The 17,357-nt window shown below is 48.8% G+C and overlaps 2 protein-coding genes and 1 pseudogene across 2 annotated transcripts; 2 read left to right on the top strand and 1 right to left on the bottom strand.

Moving 5' to 3' along the window:
- The first annotated feature begins 3,158 nt into the window (after nucleotides 1-3,158).
- Nucleotides 3,159-4,969, top strand: LOC136523217 (sugar transport protein MST1-like; annotated as a pseudogene).
- Nucleotides 4,970-6,404: 1,435 nt separating this feature from the next.
- LOC136522565 (sugar transport protein MST1-like) lies at nucleotides 6,405-8,368 on the top strand. The gene is made up of 4 exons (XM_066516369.1): nucleotides 6,405-6,540; nucleotides 6,789-7,111; nucleotides 7,194-7,826; nucleotides 7,917-8,368. Exons 1-4 carry the CDS (start codon nucleotides 6,405-6,407, stop codon nucleotides 8,364-8,366), a joined length of 1,542 nt encoding a protein of 513 aa, XP_066372466.1. The 3' UTR covers nucleotides 8,367-8,368.
- Nucleotides 8,369-14,170: 5,802 nt separating this feature from the next.
- On the bottom strand, nucleotides 14,171-16,098 carry LOC136522738 (aspartyl protease family protein At5g10770-like). Its single transcript, XM_066516549.1, has 2 exons — nucleotides 15,870-16,098; nucleotides 14,171-15,684 (listed from the first exon to the last, which is right to left on the bottom strand). The coding sequence occupies exons 1-2, from the start codon at nucleotides 16,024-16,026 to the stop codon at nucleotides 14,357-14,359; spliced, it is 1,485 nt and encodes a 494-aa protein (XP_066372646.1). The 5' UTR covers nucleotides 16,027-16,098; the 3' UTR covers nucleotides 14,171-14,356.
- Between the last annotated feature and the right edge of the window lie 1,259 nt (nucleotides 16,099-17,357).

Here is a 17,357-nt window from a genome sequence, read left to right as displayed (position 1 = left end):
GTGATTCAGGCTAATCCCAAAATAGCCAAGAAACCGATGAAGAAAAGTAGAAGCTAGGAGGCAAAGTCTAGCACGGACAAAGGAAACAAAGAGAATGATCTCACCAGGACCTAGAGCAGGGACCCGATGCTCGCCCGGAGCCCTCCATTCAGCAATGTCCTTGCTCTAGATCAGGCCATCGCCAACAAGCTCGCGAAGCTGGTCTTCAATCGTTGTCGGAGCCGGCCAAACCTTCTTGGCAGCCCTCATGGCCATGAACTCTTGGTTCTTGATCACGGAAAGTGATGATTCCTCATCCACAAAGGTTGCCTAGGACTTGCTCGTGGCTTTCTTCCTACCCATGTACTAACAGAGGCAAAAAGGCACTAGGGAAAGAGAAGGCTCGGACAGCGGCGCTCAGATGGCGGCGGCAATGGCGACGGCGGAGTTGCGAAGGCTAGGGTTTTTCAAGGCAAAGGCAGGGTACCAAAGAAAAGGAGGACAAAGGCCTTTAAATAGATTTTACACCGGTAAAAACGCGGCCCACCAGGCCCGTTTTAACACGGCATGAGGACACAACAGTCCATTTACCGACGCAGCTAAAATAACGGACAGCTCAAATCCACACAACGGTACAGTTCAACGGGTAGATTTCAGACTTAGCCATCCAGCACCACGGCAGAATTATCATATCACCACAAAAAGAACTCATCAACAATGAAGCAAAGAAGGGTTATCTCATAAGGAGCGCAACAACCCGGTCCTTACAGAAAGAACTCGAAAATCTCATCAACAACCAGGACAACAGGAAAATAAAGAATTACAACTCAGAAGACAAGATTCTTTCCATTATAACTAGTTTAAAAAATAGAAGATTACACATCTTACAAGACCCAGCGAACTCGGTACCACGAAAAGCAAAGTAGCAAAGAGAAACCCAGACACGGCTAGGCTCTGGAACGACTACGCGTTTCAAATTGCTACTCGGCAGGACAAACCGGCCTCGGCTACACTGTTTTCTTCAAAGGACAGGCGTAGTGCATCCAAGGCGGAAATCAACAGCACGGCGGGACAACATGGAGCAGAGAAGGCCGGCAGACATATGTCTACCCAAGTCCGATGTGATGCTGGATATGATGCTAATCTGCACCGGACAGTCTCAGGGCAGGCGATGAGGATCAATCTAGAACTGCCAGATGAAGGATCGCATCCCACATCACAAGACTCCCTCCAACTACCGCCACATACTTCCAAGTACAATGCTGCTGCGGGATTAGCCTACCTCTAATCCCTATCACAAGACTCCCTCCAGCTACGGCAAGACACACAAGAACTGCAAAAATAAGCTCGGGGGCTGCTTCACTTCACAAACTACCATATTCATGACTACAGAGACTTCAGAACAAGCAACAAAACGTTCAACGAATCAAAACAGCACTCCAGGAGGGTATTTATAGACCGAAGGAGCGGTGCACATGGACCAGGAGCACAAACGAAACAAGCCTAAAAAGGATATAGTGAAAAGACAGAATTCAATGAAAAAGGACTCAAGCGTAAAGGAACAGTACTCAAGGACAAGCATATTCGGAAGAATATACCAACACTATACAACTCGTGAACAAACAACATTCACACTCAACCACCACCATACAACTACATCTGACAACAGCAGACTACCAAAGAATATGCCAAGACCCTGCATCCGAGTTCTTCCTGAACAAAACAACCCAGGTATATGCTCGGGGGCTGCAACAGGAGAAGTTCTCAGTTCTTTCGAACAACTCAGATTCAAGACCCTCCAACTTTTTGTTTCAAATAGCAAGAGGCTCGGGGGCTACACTCACTCAGTGAGTGCACTTTTTCTTTTAAAAAGCGCACGTCACCAAGACGACTACTTCAAGACAACAGTTTTTCAAACCACATAAAATGGCAGTATTTTTTTCTTCAAAAAAGGTACACACCACGCAAAGATCTCACGAAGCGCTACACGGTTTCGCTCAAGAAAGCACTCGGACGACGCTTGTTCCTGCTCGACAAGACTTGAAGGAACAAGACGAGGCTTCTAGAACTCAACCATGAAGTGCTCGGGGGCTTGTCGGTACGGGACCCACGGGATACCCCGCAAGGAAGGGAGAAGACCTAGTCTAATTAGGATTCTTCCCCTGTACTCTTAGTAGCAGTATTATTCTATAATCCTACTAGGAACTCTCATTGTAAATCGACTAGGACTCTGGCCTCCTAACTATATAAAGGAGGGCAGGGCTCCTGGGGTCCAAGGTTACAGTGAATAATTGTACGATACAACACTTGATAATCAATCCAACGCAAAGGCTAATGCCGACTGGATGTAGGGCTATTACTCGATCGAAGATCGAGGGCCCGAACCAGGATAAATCGACTGTCTCTTGCGTTAACCGCCGAGTTCCGCATACGCTGAAGCCCGAACATACTGCCCCGGGGACCCCCGTGACAGGCTATCGGTGGTCAAACATCGACGATCCCAAAGGAGAATACTTTTATGACAGAAAATTAAATCCTTTGTTTCCTGAACAGCTGGATGACTTGGAGCGTACACATCGTAATATACAACCTCTTATTAGTTTATGTATAGTTTCATGTATATACAAGCTTTTGAAATATATGTATAGTTTCATGCTAGCATATGTATAGCTTCTAATATATGTATATATGCTCGAACGACAACTTATGTGTATGGACATAGGTTAGTAGCGTAGAATACGTATACGAAAAAAATATTTGAAATGAAAAAATGAATTAAATTGAAAACAAACCATAAAAGAAAAGGATACCATAAAAGAAAAGAAAAATAAAAAGAAAAAAAGAAAAAGAAAAGAAAAAGGAAAACAAAAGGGCTCCGCAGATAGGTTCCCCTAACCCTGGACCAAAGGGGGGCTTTAGTTCCAATTGGAAAACTGGAAACAGGGACTACAGGTTTCCAACCGGAACTGTAGCCCCTTTCTGTACCGGTGTTTGGATAGTTTATTATGAAGCTGAGTCTTAATATAATGTTCCCGCTGCGTCTATTCGGATACAACTTCGTTATTAATAAGTGTTCTTTCTAATATAGTGCTTAGGCGAAGTCATTATATGTGCTCATTCTGCAATATGCGTCCTCGAAGCAAAGAGAAATTTGATCACATTTCTCTCTCCGGAGGGAAATGGCCGGAAGTGTCATCGTTCCCGATGACGGCCCTGCCGCAAAATACGATGGAGGCCTGACGTTCTCAGTGTTCATGACATGCCTTGTTGCAGCCTCGGGCGGCCTAATCATGGGCTACGACATTGGCATCTCCGGTCTATTATCTTCCTCTGATGATGATCATGCGTACAACTCCATTTTTGTAAGCTTTGTTACTTCAGAAACACTAACAGAGTCATCTGTTAATCCAAGGCGGTGCCTCTGAGATGGAGCCGTTCCTGCGGCGCTTCTTCCCGGGCATCCTCAAGAGGATGGCGGCGGCGAAGCAGGGGAACGAGTACTGAACCTACGACGGCCAGGCGCTCACGGCGTTCACATCCTCGCTCTACGTTGCCGGGATGGTGTCCTCGGTGGTGGCCAGCCGCGTCACCAGGGCGATGGGCCGGCAGGCCGTCATGCTCATTGGCGGGCCGGGGCGCTCTCCATCGCTGGCAGCGCCATTGCCGCCGTCGCCGTGAATATCGCCATGCTCATCGTCAGGCGCATGCTGCTCGGCTTCGGCGTCGGCTTCACCACCTAGGTCAGCAACAGCAAGTTCTTTCAGCATTCAGGCATTGCTCGCTGATTCGGTCACCCCGTGCTTCCACAGGTCACTCCTCTGTTCCTCGCCGAGATGGCCCCGTCGCGGTGGCGGGGCTCCCTCTCTGCCCGCTTCCAGTTCTTCCTCCCGGTCGGTATACTCACCGCCTACACCACGGCGCGCTTCTAATGGGGCTGGCGCCTCTCCATCGGCCTCGCCGGCGCGCCGGCCGTCGACATCTTCGTGGGCGCGCGCTCTTCCTCACCGACACGCCCAGCAGCCTCGTCGTGCGCGCCCGCGCCGCCCTCGCCCGGGTACGCGGGCCCGGTGTGGACGTGGACGCGGAGCTCAAGGAGATCTCGCGCGCCGTCGAGGCCGCGCTCCAGAGCGAGGACGGCGCGTTCCGCCGGCTGGCGACAAGGCGCGAGTACCGCCCGCACCTGGTGCTCGGCCTGGCCGTGCCCATCTTCTGCCAGCTCACCGGCGTCATTGTGCTCGTCTTCTTCGCGCCGCTGGTGTTCCTCACCATCGGCCGGCTTCGGCAGCAACGCCGCGCTGATGGGCGTCGTCATACTCGACGCCGTGAAGCTGGGCGCGCTCCTGGTCTTCACCCTCGTCGTCGACCGGTACGGCCGGAAGGTGCTCTTCTTGGTCGGTGGCGTCCAAATGATCATTGCCCAGGTACGCCCTGTGTTCACCTTGAATAATCACTTGCCTATATTGGAAGGTCGCGGTTGCTTGATTCATGGGCGCGCAAATCGGCAGGAGCGGCGAATCGGCGATGGCGCGGTGGCGGTGGAGGCGTTCACGTGCCTGCACGGCGCCGGGTTCGGCTGGTCGTGGGGGCCGATGAACTGGCTAGTGCCGAGCCCTGTGGACATCCGGCCGGCTGGGCAGACCATGAACGCGTCCCTCGCCCTCGGCCTCATCTTCGTGCTCACGCAGTCGTTCCTCGCCATGCTCTGCCGCTTCAAGTACGCCACCTTCGCCTTCTACGCCGCCTGGGTCGTCGCCATGACCGTCTTCTCTTCGTCGAGCTCTTCCTGCCTGAGACCAAGGGGGTGCCGCTCGAGCCCATGGGCACCTTCTGGGTGAGACACTGGTACCGGAAGCGGTTCTTCCAGGATGGAGAAAAGAACGCTGCCGCGCCGAGACCGTCACCTGATTATACGGTGTGGGTGTGGTTATTAAACTTTGTGGCCAGACATGCCAGTGCATACTCTCTCTATATCTGTGCACATATTTTGTGACCATTCTTTGTCTAGCGTTGTATTCTGCTACCCGCTCTTCCTTCTTCTTCTTATTTTTTTTTTGTTGGCATTATTATCTGTCATCTTCAAATTATATGTACTGCTGCACTTTCATCTTTGGTGACCACCTGTCGGCTGTCGGACATGCATCTCCTTTCTCTGATTAATCACAGGGTTAGGATATATCAACCGAAGTGAAAATGGCTCACAGCTAATCTGCAAATTTGTTGGAGTCCTTCTCAAAATTTCCTGAGTTCTATGTGAGGTGCATTCATGCAAAATTTTAAGTGCAAATTCGATCATGTTCGTGAGATGAAAAAATGACAGAATTTCAGGTTTGTCATCATGTAGTTCTATTTCCCCCTAATTTTGTGTTTTTAATCCTACATAGACAAGTTCAAATTTGCTGTTGACTTTTCATGTGCCTGTGCATTTTGCTTCAATTTTTTTTAAGCTTCAAGCAATGTTTTCTTATGAGCTTGCAAATTTGGCAATATTTGCAGTATTTTCATTGGAGATGCATCCACCTTTTAAAATATTAGGCACTAATTTATTGCTGCAAGTTGGAAAGCACAATTAAGGTTTCTAGCGTCACCAGAAGTACTAGTCCTTGCTTGTTGTGAGCACTGAACAATGACCCTCGGGGTTCTAAATTGAACCAAAGGCTGAAAACACGCCTGACAATGTTTGTCCCAGGTAACACCTATTTCCTTGATAAGTAAGTCTGCTTTGTGTTCTAACAATTGGTTGGCTCATATTAAATCTGTGCCATAGCCAATCTCCTTATTTGCCCTTCCACGAACTTCTGACCAAAATTAAACAAACCAAAAACAGTTTCAAGTGGTTATATGTTTATTCCCCAAGCGAAGTTGACCAGCACCCAACAAATTCAAAAACAGTTTCAAGTGGTACTATATTTATTCCCAACTGAAGCTGACCAGTAATCAACAAAATTATTATCCGAATCCATCAAGTTTCTATGAGATTCCTAGTTCTCATCCAGGCCAATACATTGATACTTTCTTAGTCCAGCGGTCCTGCCGGCCTTGCACCAGAAATAGTTCTCGCAGTGCTGACTTGCGGATCAGTAATGCAATTCAGTCTTACAGTAGTATATTGTTGGCGCTAATATATCGACATGCTCTCTCTATCTGGAATTCTGTATACAACAAATTGGCCCTTCTCAAATCAAATGCCAAGATGACATATATAGGCCCCGTTCGCTTCGATGAAAAAAAGCCGAAACACTGTTCCAGCTGATTTGTTGCAAGAGAAAAACATTGTTCTAGCTGAAAAAATAAGTTGAAAAATACGAATTATAAGAGAAGCGAACATGGCCTATATATGTCTTCATCTACATGGATCTTTGAAGCAAAGGGGAATTGACCAGAACAGCTCTGTCGTCGGTGAGAAGAAAGAGTGGGAGATCGAGACAATGGCTGGAGGTGTAGTCGTTCCGGATGGTGTCTCTGCTGTAGATTACGGCGGAGGCCTGACCCTCTCGGTGTTCATGACCTGCCTTGTGGCTGCCTCAGGTGGTCTAATCTTCGGCTACGACATCGGCATCTCAGGTGCATCTCACACTCCTGTCGATTTTTCTTGTGTGCGTGATGAGCAGCCCAGTTTTCCTTTACTGGTCAGGGAGAGCATCTTGGTTCAGTTCTTGCTTCTTTGTCACAAATTGCTTGGGTCCATCTTCTGATCGTCTGTTTAGAACAAAAGCATCATTGGATGTTGCTTGATCTTACCGTGTGTCGTTTTGGCAAGCCTTGTTAGTGGAGTAGTTGAGTAACACATTGACCTGTCAATTCAATTCAAGGCGGTGTCTCTGAAATGGAGCCGTTCCTGGAGCGCTTCTTCCCGCACATCCTCAAGAAGATGGCGGAGGCGACGCAGGGGAACGAGTACTGCATCTACGACAGCCAGGCGCTCGCGGCCTTCACGTCGTCCCTGTACGTGTCCGGGCTGGTGGCGTCGCTGGTGGCCAGCCGCGTCAGCAAAGCGCTGGGCCGGCAGGCCATCATGTTGATGGGCGGTGCGCTCTTCTTCGCCGGTGCCGTCTTGACCGGCGGGGCCGTGAACCTAGCCATGCTCATCGTCGGGCGCATGCTGCTTGGCTTCGGCGTCGGGTTCACCTGCCAGGTAAATCACAGCTCTTGCGCTCATGCACCGGTGACGATTTCACTTGTAGGCATCACTGACACGCTTGACGTACGTGCGGCAGGCCGCTCCCCTGTTCCTCGCCGAGATGTCCCCGCCGCGGTGGCGCGGCGCCCTGACGGCAGGCTACCAGTTCTTCCTCGCGCTCGGGGTGCTCATCGCCAACCTCATCAACTACGGCACGGCGCGCGTCTCCTGGGGCTGGCGCGTCTCGCTCGGCCTCGCCGGCGCGCCGGCCGCCCTCATCTGCGTGGGCGCGCTCTTCCTCACCGACACGCCCAGCAGCCTCGTCGTGCGCGGGCGGGCCGACCGCGCCCGCGCCGCGCTCGTCCGGGTGCGCGGGCCCGGCGCGGACGTGGACGCCGAGCTCAAGGAGATCTCGCGCGCCGTGGAGGCCGCGCGCCAGAGCGAGGACGGCGCGTTCCGCCGGATAGCGACGAGGCGCGAGTACCGCCCGTACCTGGTGTTCGCCGTGGCTGTGCCCCTGTTCGCCGAGCTCACCGGCGTCATCGTGCTCTCCTTCTTCTCGCCCCTTGTGTTCCGCACCGTCGGCTTCGGCAGCAACGCCGCGCTGGTGGGCGCCGTCCTCATCGGAGCGATGAACCTTGGCGCGCTAATCCTATCCACCCCTCTCATCGACCGGTACGGCCGCAAGGTGCTGTTCATGGTCGGCGGCGTCCTGATGACCATTTGCCAGGTCAGGTGCTTTATTCCATCAACTCGCTGGGTCTTCAGTTCAGTCAAATCTGACAAGTTCCCGGCCGCTGACGGCTCTTGATCCTTGAAGGCTGCCATCGCTTGGATCATGGGCGCGCAGCTCGGCAAGAGCGGGGAGGCGACGATGGCGCGGCCGTACGCGGTGGCGGTGGTGGTGCTGACGTGCCTGCACAGCGCCGGGTTCGGGGCGTCGTGGGGGCCGCTGGTGTGGGTGGTGCCCAGCGAGATATTCCCCGTGGACATCCGGTCGCTGGGGCAGGCCATGAACGTGTCCATCATCTTGGCCCTCGCCTTCGTGCAGTCGCAGTCGTTCCTCGCCATGCTCTGCCGCTTCAAGTACGCCACCTTCGCCTACTACGCCGCCTGGGTCGCCGTCATGACCGTCTTCGTCGCGGTCTTCCTGCCGGAAACCAAGGGGGTGCCGCTCGAGTCGATGGGCACCATCTGGGTGAAGCACTGGTACTGGAAGAGGTTCGTGCAGGGACATGGTACCAACACCGTGGCACTGGCACTCACCTGAGATGGAACAGACCTCGCTGTGTCGTTGTTTCCTGTCTGTGGCTTGACACGGGAATGTGCGACGATATATCACTGTGGTGTAATCTTTGGTTAGTGTAAGCCATTTCCAAGTGTGCTATACTTCCTGTCTTCCTCAATCTATGTAATCACTTCTTTGTTCGAAGAAGAAATATCTATATATATATATAATCTCTACTACTAACATATACTACTAGTAGTTTGGCAACACAGATTGTTGACAGTAAAGAATGGAGTGTGTGTCAGTATGATGTACCGTTCTCATCAGAAACAACGTCGTCACAACACTAAAATCATTTGTCCCCGAAACTTGAAGCATTGGCTTGTTGATGGCCCAACATCTACTGAATTATGAAGCCGAAGCAGGAAACAAAGATGATCCCACCCATATATCTTTTTGTTGCAAATCCCACTCCACCACATGAAAATTCAGCAATGTAAAGCTACTGACATAGTATATATCCAAGTCATATACTTCTACAAGTGTAATCTCGATATTTTTTTTTCTCCACTAAAAGAATTATTGATGAAGGCATAATCATAATCACACCACGATTTTCACTCTATTTATCTTTCTATCATGATATGATGAATAAACATAATTCAAGTACCTAAGTAAGATTGACTTAGCTACATTGGTTTCTAGTAGCTATATGTTCATGAAAACATAGGGAAGTAATTAAGCACATGTCAGTGAACAATATGTAAAAGCTGACTGTCCATCTGTTCTTAACAACATGTAAAAGTCGACAGAACCTATGTTCTTAACAATAGCTAAGTCCTAACCCCACGGAGCGTTCTAAGGAATACCCTGTGGATCCAGACTTGTCCTATAGAGATTTCAAGAACAAATGTATGTAAATATGCCTACCAGAAAAGCATACTAAATAATCAGGGCGTTCGGATGGTAGCCAGAACAGTGTTTTTGGATGGTTTTAGATGATTGAATAGTATTCTGTGAGAGAGAATGAGCTGAAACAAGCTGGAACTATACCAGCTGAACGCCTTGAACAAGTAAAACGGCTAGATAAATTACACACCGAGGATTGTAGTAAATAGTAAATGAGCCACCACTTGATGCTGCATGAGCTGCAGCAGCAAGAACACCTATGTGCGTACTGTCAGTAGACAGGACGGACGATGACAAAGCAGATTGTTGTCAGGTGGTATGAAATTCTTTTATCTCTGCTTTCTGCAAAAGTTATCGGGGTCTTCAGTTTTTTTTCTTTACCGTGCTTGTGACCTGACAAGACACAAGAGATGAAGGACAATAGTAATTAAGGAATTAAGGGCCGGTTTGGTTCCTTAGACTGAATTTTAGTTCCTGTCCCATCGAATGTTTGGACACATGTATGGAGTATTAAATATAGACTAAAAGAATAACTAATTACATAGATTGCGACTAATTTGCGAGATGAATTTTTTAAGCCTAATTAGTCCATGATTTGACAACGCGGTGCTACAGTAAATATGTGCTAATGATGGATTAATTAGGCTTAATAAATTCGTCTTGTAAATTAGTCTCCATCTGTGTAATTAGTTTTATAATTAACTCATATTTAGTCCTCCTAATTAACATCCGAACGTCCGATGTGATATGGACTAAAATTTAGTCCGTGGAACCAAACACCCCCTAAAAATAATAACAACCGGCGAGGAAAGAAAGGATGATATTTTTGCAGAAAGCAGATGGCGGACATGTATCAGATCATGCAAACCATCGGGCAAGCATCGGGTGTCCAAGTGCAGTTGCCAGCTCCAGCTCCGGTTCGACACTTCACTCCTGTGAGTATGGAAGTTTAATGCGTTCGTGCCGTTGGGATTGTCGGCCTTCGTGCCATTGTGATTTTCGGCCTTCGTGCCGTTGGGATTGTCGGCCTTCGTGCCGTTGTGATTGTCGGCCTTCGTGCCGTTGTTTCTTGCAGGTTGGAAACCTCCCCGTGTAGGGGAGGTGCTGCCAAAATTTTCAATTTTTAGTCTAACACATGCAATCTCTTCTCTTTTATGCAGCCTCCGTCGGCGGGTTCAAACAATCCCGCTAGCGTGTCACCAACGGCTGATCACGTCAACCCTTCGCCGCAGTCCGATCCTTCACCGCTGTCCAGGGGGCCACACCTGCAGTTTCCGTCGCCGCAGTAGAGATGTTGAACTTTGTGATGTCGAACTTGTAATAATACACTTGTGATGTTGAACTTTGGTGAATTTGTGATGGATTTATTAAATATGCGTGTGCTTGTGATATATAATGCATGTTGGTGATATAGATATATAGATGTGATGATTGATGTATATATATATATATATATATATATATATATATATATTGTCTGTTACAATGGAATGTAAAAAAAAATTACAATTCTCGGGGTCTTTGCCGAGTGCCATGGACAAAGCACTCGGCAAAGTTTTTTCCAAAAAAATTCCAGAAATTCTTTGCCGAGTGCTCGGGCAGGGGCACTCGGCAAAGTATTTTTTAAAAAAAATCCAGAAATTCTTTGCCGAGTGCCTGGGCTGGGGCACTCGGCAAAGTAATTTTTTAAAAAAATAAAAAAAAAACTTTGCCGAGTGCCCGGGCAGGGGCACTCGGCAAAGTATTTTTTAAAAAAAATCCAGAAATTCTTTGTCGAGTGCCTGGGCTGGGGCACTCGGCAAAGTAATTTTTAAAAAAATAAAAAAAAACTTTGCCGAGTGCCCGGGCAGGGGCACTCGGCAAAGTATTTTTTTAAAAAAATCCAGAAATTCTTTGCCGAGTGCCTGGGCTGGGGCACTCGGCAAAGTATTTTTTAAAAAAAAATAAAAAAAATTTGCCGAGTGCCTGGACAGGGGCACTCGGCAAAGTAATTTTTTTTTGCCGAGTGCTGGGTCAGCCCCTCGGCAAAACAACCGTTAACGGTCAATGTGGAACGGTCGAAAATATTTTGCCGAGTGCCGCCCCAAGCACTCGGTAAAATTGTTTTTTATTTTGCCGAGTGCCCCGATAAAAAGCACTCGGCAAAGACCCTTTGCCGAGAAAAAATTTGCCGAGCGGACTTTGCCGAGCGCTACACTCGGCAAAGCCTTTGCCGAGTGCAAAGGGCTCTTTGCCGAGTGTAAAAACACTCGGCAAAGCCGCGGCCTCCAGTAGTGCCCCCCCCCCCCCCCCCCCCCAAAAAAAAAAATCATGATACTTCTTCTATCTTTTCTGTAAGTCCTCTCCCTCCAAGTAATTCTTGGCGTGTCACACTCATTATCAGATCAGAATCGAGTCCTTTCTCTTTTGTGCTGAAACATATATAAGTCCCATTTTATAACATGCATGACAATGCTGATGATAACCCTAGTATATCATTCCTGCTGTCTCCCCTCTTTGTCGGAAAAGAAAAGGAGTAGTCTGTGTTCTGGGTACAGCACCACAACCATTTTTATTATCATGACAATTTTAATTAGTAACAGGACCCCTTTATTTCAAATAAAGAATCAGGTTCCATGGACTTGGGTAGTCCTGTTAGGCAACGCCAGTTTCACAAATGCCTCAAAAAGGTCACTCAAATGCTTAACGTACGCGACAACACAGCGTACAAATAATGCTAATAGATCCTTTATTAATTGCTTTAGTTTTGTTTATTAAGTGGCCTGTTCAGGAGCATATATTGGAGCGCCATGTATACTGAATGGAAACTTTAATAGTGTGCTTCAATCAATTGTTGGTGTACTGTAGCATGTTTGAGGCTTCGTTTGGCGAATATACGTCAACCTGATTACTCCTCGGTCACATTGCAAGCAGACTTTTTTTTTGTTTTATTTCTGTTTCTGACCATTCATGTCGCAAACAGTTAAAATCTCACTACTACACTAAACTTAACCGAAGTGGGCGTTTTTCATTATCCGAGGCAGACAAAGGCAATCGCCTCCGACGAAAGGTCACGGTTAATCCGTGAATAACGGAGGCGGTTGCCCTGATGCCTCAGTTAATCGATTAGCTAAGGCGGGCTGCTTACAACGTCTGCCTCGGTTAATCGATAAAAAAAACAAAAAGAATTCCGAGCCCGCCGGCGAGCCCGTTCCTGAGCCCAATAGCTAGATCCGGCGACGAAAGACGCCACCGTCGCCACCTCGACGGATCCGCTGGCCCCCTGCAGTTCCTGAGCCCGCTAGCTAGATCCGGCGCGGTATGCAAGCTCGCCGAGTCCTAGTAAAATTTGGATTCGAAGGCGTCGGCTCCGCTGGTTTCTCTGATTAAAAAAACTAAAACTTTTTTTGTTTATTTTTTGCGGGAGCTGGAAGGGAAGTAGTGAGGCTTGAGGAGGGTTGGATTCGGATTCGGTTGGGTTAGGGTGGGTGAGGTGGAGGGCCAGAGCAGCGCGCGACGCGGATGGCTGCGGTGGGCGGCGGGCGGCGGAGTTAGGGTTTGGACTCTACTCTACTGCATCACGTGCGGCTGGGCTTTGGCCTCTTGCTAGATTTCGTGAGACTTTTCAGGGCCTTTTTCTCTTCGTTTTCTGTCAGGATTTCTGGCCGTGAGATTGGCGAAATCTTGTGTATTTTCTCATTTTTGTACGGTGGTATGTACTGTGCCCAGAAAGTTTGGGGTACAACTCCATCTCCATGGTTTACCAGTGTCCAAACTTTATGCTTGTCCGTTTCAGCCGCAAAACCATGCCTGCTGGAGTTTACATGGACGGCAGAGACCAGTTTTAATGATAAGTAATTAAGTCTTTACTTCCATTTTTCACTAAAATTAGGTGCATATTTAATATTTTCCTGCTCTGTAGACATTCTTCCTTCTATTCTAACTCGCCTCCTCGCCGGATCCGCTGGCCCCCTGGCCCCCTGCTCCGGATCCACGCCGGCCTCCTCCTCGCCTCCACGCCGGATCTGGACGCGGTCGGAGCAGGGGGTGGCCCGCTCACCAGATCCGGGTGCTGCTCGCCGGAGAAGAGGGAGAGGGAGGGGCGCTGCTCGCTGGCTCCAGATCTGCAAAGAGAGAGGGAAGTAATAAAATGGAATAAAGCAGAAAGAGAATTATGGGAAGGGAAAGGAATGTATCGGTATGTCACCACACAATGATCATGATCGTGATCCTTCGCGTTCATTGTGTGGTGAGAATTATGGGAATTGTTGCCACACAATGAGAATTGTTGTCATGCCCCATGCATCTTTTGAAAAAAATATGTTTCCATGCTCAGAATTACAAGGACGGACGAGAATTGTTGCCACACAATGAGAATTATGTGAAGGGAAATGAATACATTATTTTTTTTCAAAAAATGAATTGCTGACATGACTCATGCATCTAGGCTACGGCATGGTAATTCCGAGCATACATGTTTTAGGCAAGGCAGAGCATGGATAAATTCAATTCGATGCCTAGCAATAAATTTTTAGCCTTTCAGGCAACTGATGCTTGTCGTAACTTTCGGACAACAAGCTCTAAGCCTAGCTTTTATTTCAGATTCATTACGATAATGAATGTGTTTCTAGACATTATCATGGTATAACACACGTGCAAAATTGAATTGATATATTCTTGATTTTGTCTTGGTTACCAAACATCCCGTTCAATTTATGTTGCATCCGTTGGCACGGACACTTATCTAGTATATTATTACGTGTGTGTGTCTATATATATATATATATATATATATATATATATATATATATATATATATATATATATATATATATATATATATAGAGAGAGAGAGAGAGAGAGAGAGAGAGAGAGAGAGAGAGAGAGAGAGAGAGAGAGAGAGAGAGAGAGAGAGAGTATAATAGTATTAGATTATAAAAATAGATACATATATGACATTTTACACCCACCCAGCCTTGTAAAATTAACAGGGAGTAATACATAGCCACAAACATGTGCACAAGTTGCGCATCTTGGCTTTATTTAGTTGAACAATAATCAAGCTACCTCATGCATCTCCCAATGAGCTATAGCTTGAGCGATGTAGTAGAGCAGGCCTCGGTGAGTCGAGGCAGCCTGAGCACTCAGCAGGCGTTGCGGCGGAATCCGACTGACCCTCCGCCGACGTTGTAGAGCACCTCGATGGTCTGCTGCTGCACGTTGCCGAGGATCCCCGGCATGCGGTCATCCATGCTGGAGGTGAAGGCGAGGCAGTCGTGGAAGAGGACGCCCGACGGGTCCAGCTGCACGGTGGCGTCCCCGTCGAACACCAGCGCGACCTTGGGCAGCTTCACGCTGCGGACGCCGGTGAAGTCGTAGCAGGTGTCGAGGCTGCCTTTAGGTGCAGCCGCGCGGTACATGCTCATGCTCCTCCTGAACGCGTCGCGCAGCGCCTGGTACGCCGTCGGCGGCAGGCGCGTGATGGACGTGCGGGAGTCCAGCACCGTGCCGGCGGCGAAGACCGTGGCCGGCACGCTCAGTCGCTGCCCGCCGACGGTGATGGCCCGGAGCTGCACGCGGTAGAATGTCGCCGGCGCCCGCTTGTCCCTGAGCATGGGCGTCACCACGTACCTCGACGACGACGCGGCCCGCGGCATTCCGAGGACGAAGAAGCCGAAGTAGCTCGCTGACGGCGGGATGCAGTAAGAGAAGGCGCGGCCGTAGGTGGACGCGGTCTGGGACGCCAGCGACTCCGGGCCGCCGCCGAGCGCCATGATCCCGGCGGTGGTGTTGTCGAAGTTGCCCTGGTCGACGTGGCTGCACCCGAACTTGAAGTTGTTGATCCTGGTGTTGGGGTTGAGCGTGAGCAGGTCGGAGCTGTACGTGCCCGACGTCGACGACCCGTCGACGGGGTAGGTGACCCGGTACTGGCACTGGTTGTTCACGCAGCCGTTGGCGTAGGGGCCGAGCTGCCGGCAGGAGGGGGAGCCGCAGGAGAAGGCGGCGTACGTGGGCGACTTGGTCGGGTCGTAGAAGGTGTCCGTCTGGGGGTGGCACGGCGGCACGGGGCACGGCACGCACTGCACCCACGGCACGTCGCTCGCCGTGTCCAGCACCACCGTCTGGATCACGCCCGGCCGGAGCGGCGCCGCCCCGCTGCCGCCGACGGTCGCCGCAGGGTCAAAGCTCATCGCCTTTGAATTAGTGTCCGCCGTTGTGCCCATCTCGACTTGCGTTCTGGCCCCGGTGTTGAGCTCTGATTCATCAGTATCCGCCGGTGGCTTATCAGCCTTGCTGTCGTTGGTGCCATTCTTGCTAATAAACAGCCTCCTCTGGACGTCGTCGGCGCGGCGCTGGTCCCGGCGGAGCAGCTCGGCCACGGACGGTGGCGCCGCCGCGTTCGACGAGGATAGCGAGCAGGGGCCGTGAGGGAGATCCACTGGTATCCACGTGCCGTTGGGGGGCGGAATCACTGCATCATGTCATGTCGTCAAATGTAACACAACATAAACGTAAGTCCTTATGAAAAAAAACACGTACTCATGCATGCATGCATGCATGCATAAAGCAGATGGTTGCTGGAACAAATTGAATACAGCAGTACTGCAGTACGTAGTGCATGCATGCATGCATTGCCTGACGCCCTGACCAACATACCCCTGTGTCCCAAGCAGTAGGATGAGGCTTTTGGTTTCAGCGAGCTCACGGCCACTACCATGTAGTAGTCGTCTCCATGTTCATGTTCTGCTGCACGGACAAGAGGAGGAAAAGGACAAAGCAAGACAAGCAACAATGGAGCCAAAACGAAAGCCATGGCTTTGAGTGAACAGGCTACGTATTTTTCCTGCCAAGTACTGGGCTACAGCTCAACCATGCTTGGAATCAAGTTCCCATGGACTCTGCCTCTCTGGCATGGCATGGGCATGTATATATAGGCACTACAAGAGCAGCAATTAATAACTAAAGCTTGGCCCTTGCTCCCTTTACTTCGATCCTTGTTATTAGGCTATTAGCAAGCACTACTACAAAGCTAAAGATCATCGCTTGTTCTCTAAAACCATCATGGCTGCCGTTTCTTTTTCCTTTTTTTTTTTGCAACCGCCGGTGTTTCTCAAGGTACCAATATAATGCCTGTGTTAGAACTGATAGTGATTTAGGTTTTCAAAAACAAAATTGAAGAAAAAAAATTGATGATGCCATCGCCGGATCTACCCTCCCTGTACCTTGCTACGTAGTAGCTTGCCGTCGTCGCTAGGGTTGGAAAGGGGAGGGAAGGAGAGAGGGAGAGGGGTGAGATCTAAGGGAAGTAGATGTTATCCGTGAGCGGAGAGAAAGGATAAGGGACAGAAAAGAGGGAGATGGAGCCTACGTAGACCAGACGTGAGGTGGGAGTTAATCGAGTTGAAAAGAAATTTCAGGCCCGAGACGATGGAGTCACTGCTAGTTGGTAATGCAACCCAACAGTGATATCGCTATTGGGTGTTGTATTACCAACGTCAGTGATAATTATCCATTATCATTCTCGGTTGGGTTTAAAATCCCAATGGTCATTAGCTTTTTGCTTATGAACCGGTATGATACCCTTGTCACTGTTGGTTTTAAATTATCAAGCGGTGATGTGCCAGCAAGGATTGTGCGTTGTGTACTAGTGAAGGGTCCACCGCTACATTATGTTGCGATTACTAGCTATGCCATAAGGTCTCTTGTGTGACTAATTAATCAAGTGTAGGATGGTTTCCTTTCGTATTAACTTCTAAGTTCAATGAATATTGAATAAATATTTTGCCTACTAAACACTCTCAAATTAGAAAAGTTTTAACTATAAAGTTCTTGATCTTGTTGAGTACTACAACTTTGGTATAAAGTGTATTTTCATGTGAAGTCACTTGGAAAATTCATAAATTTGAATTTCAAAATCTAAGAACTTAAACATTTTTTTGGCACCCTAAACGATTTTAAATAAAAACATCATCAACCACAAAGTTGTAGATCTCTTTGAGCTTTAAAACTTTGATATAAAGTTTGTCTTCAACTAACTTCTTTTGATGATTAGGATTTTTTTTGTGTTACGCCTGTTTCTAGAGGCGGATCAAATTACTATATACTCCCTCTATCCCAGATTATCTATCACTTTTGGTTTTCGTG

This window comes from Miscanthus floridulus, chromosome 18 (genome assembly GCF_019320115.1).
Source record: "Miscanthus floridulus cultivar M001 chromosome 18, ASM1932011v1, whole genome shotgun sequence".
Taxonomy (NCBI): domain Eukaryota; kingdom Viridiplantae; phylum Streptophyta; class Magnoliopsida; order Poales; family Poaceae; genus Miscanthus; species Miscanthus floridulus.
This window is presented reverse-complemented; position numbering and strand designations above follow the sequence as displayed.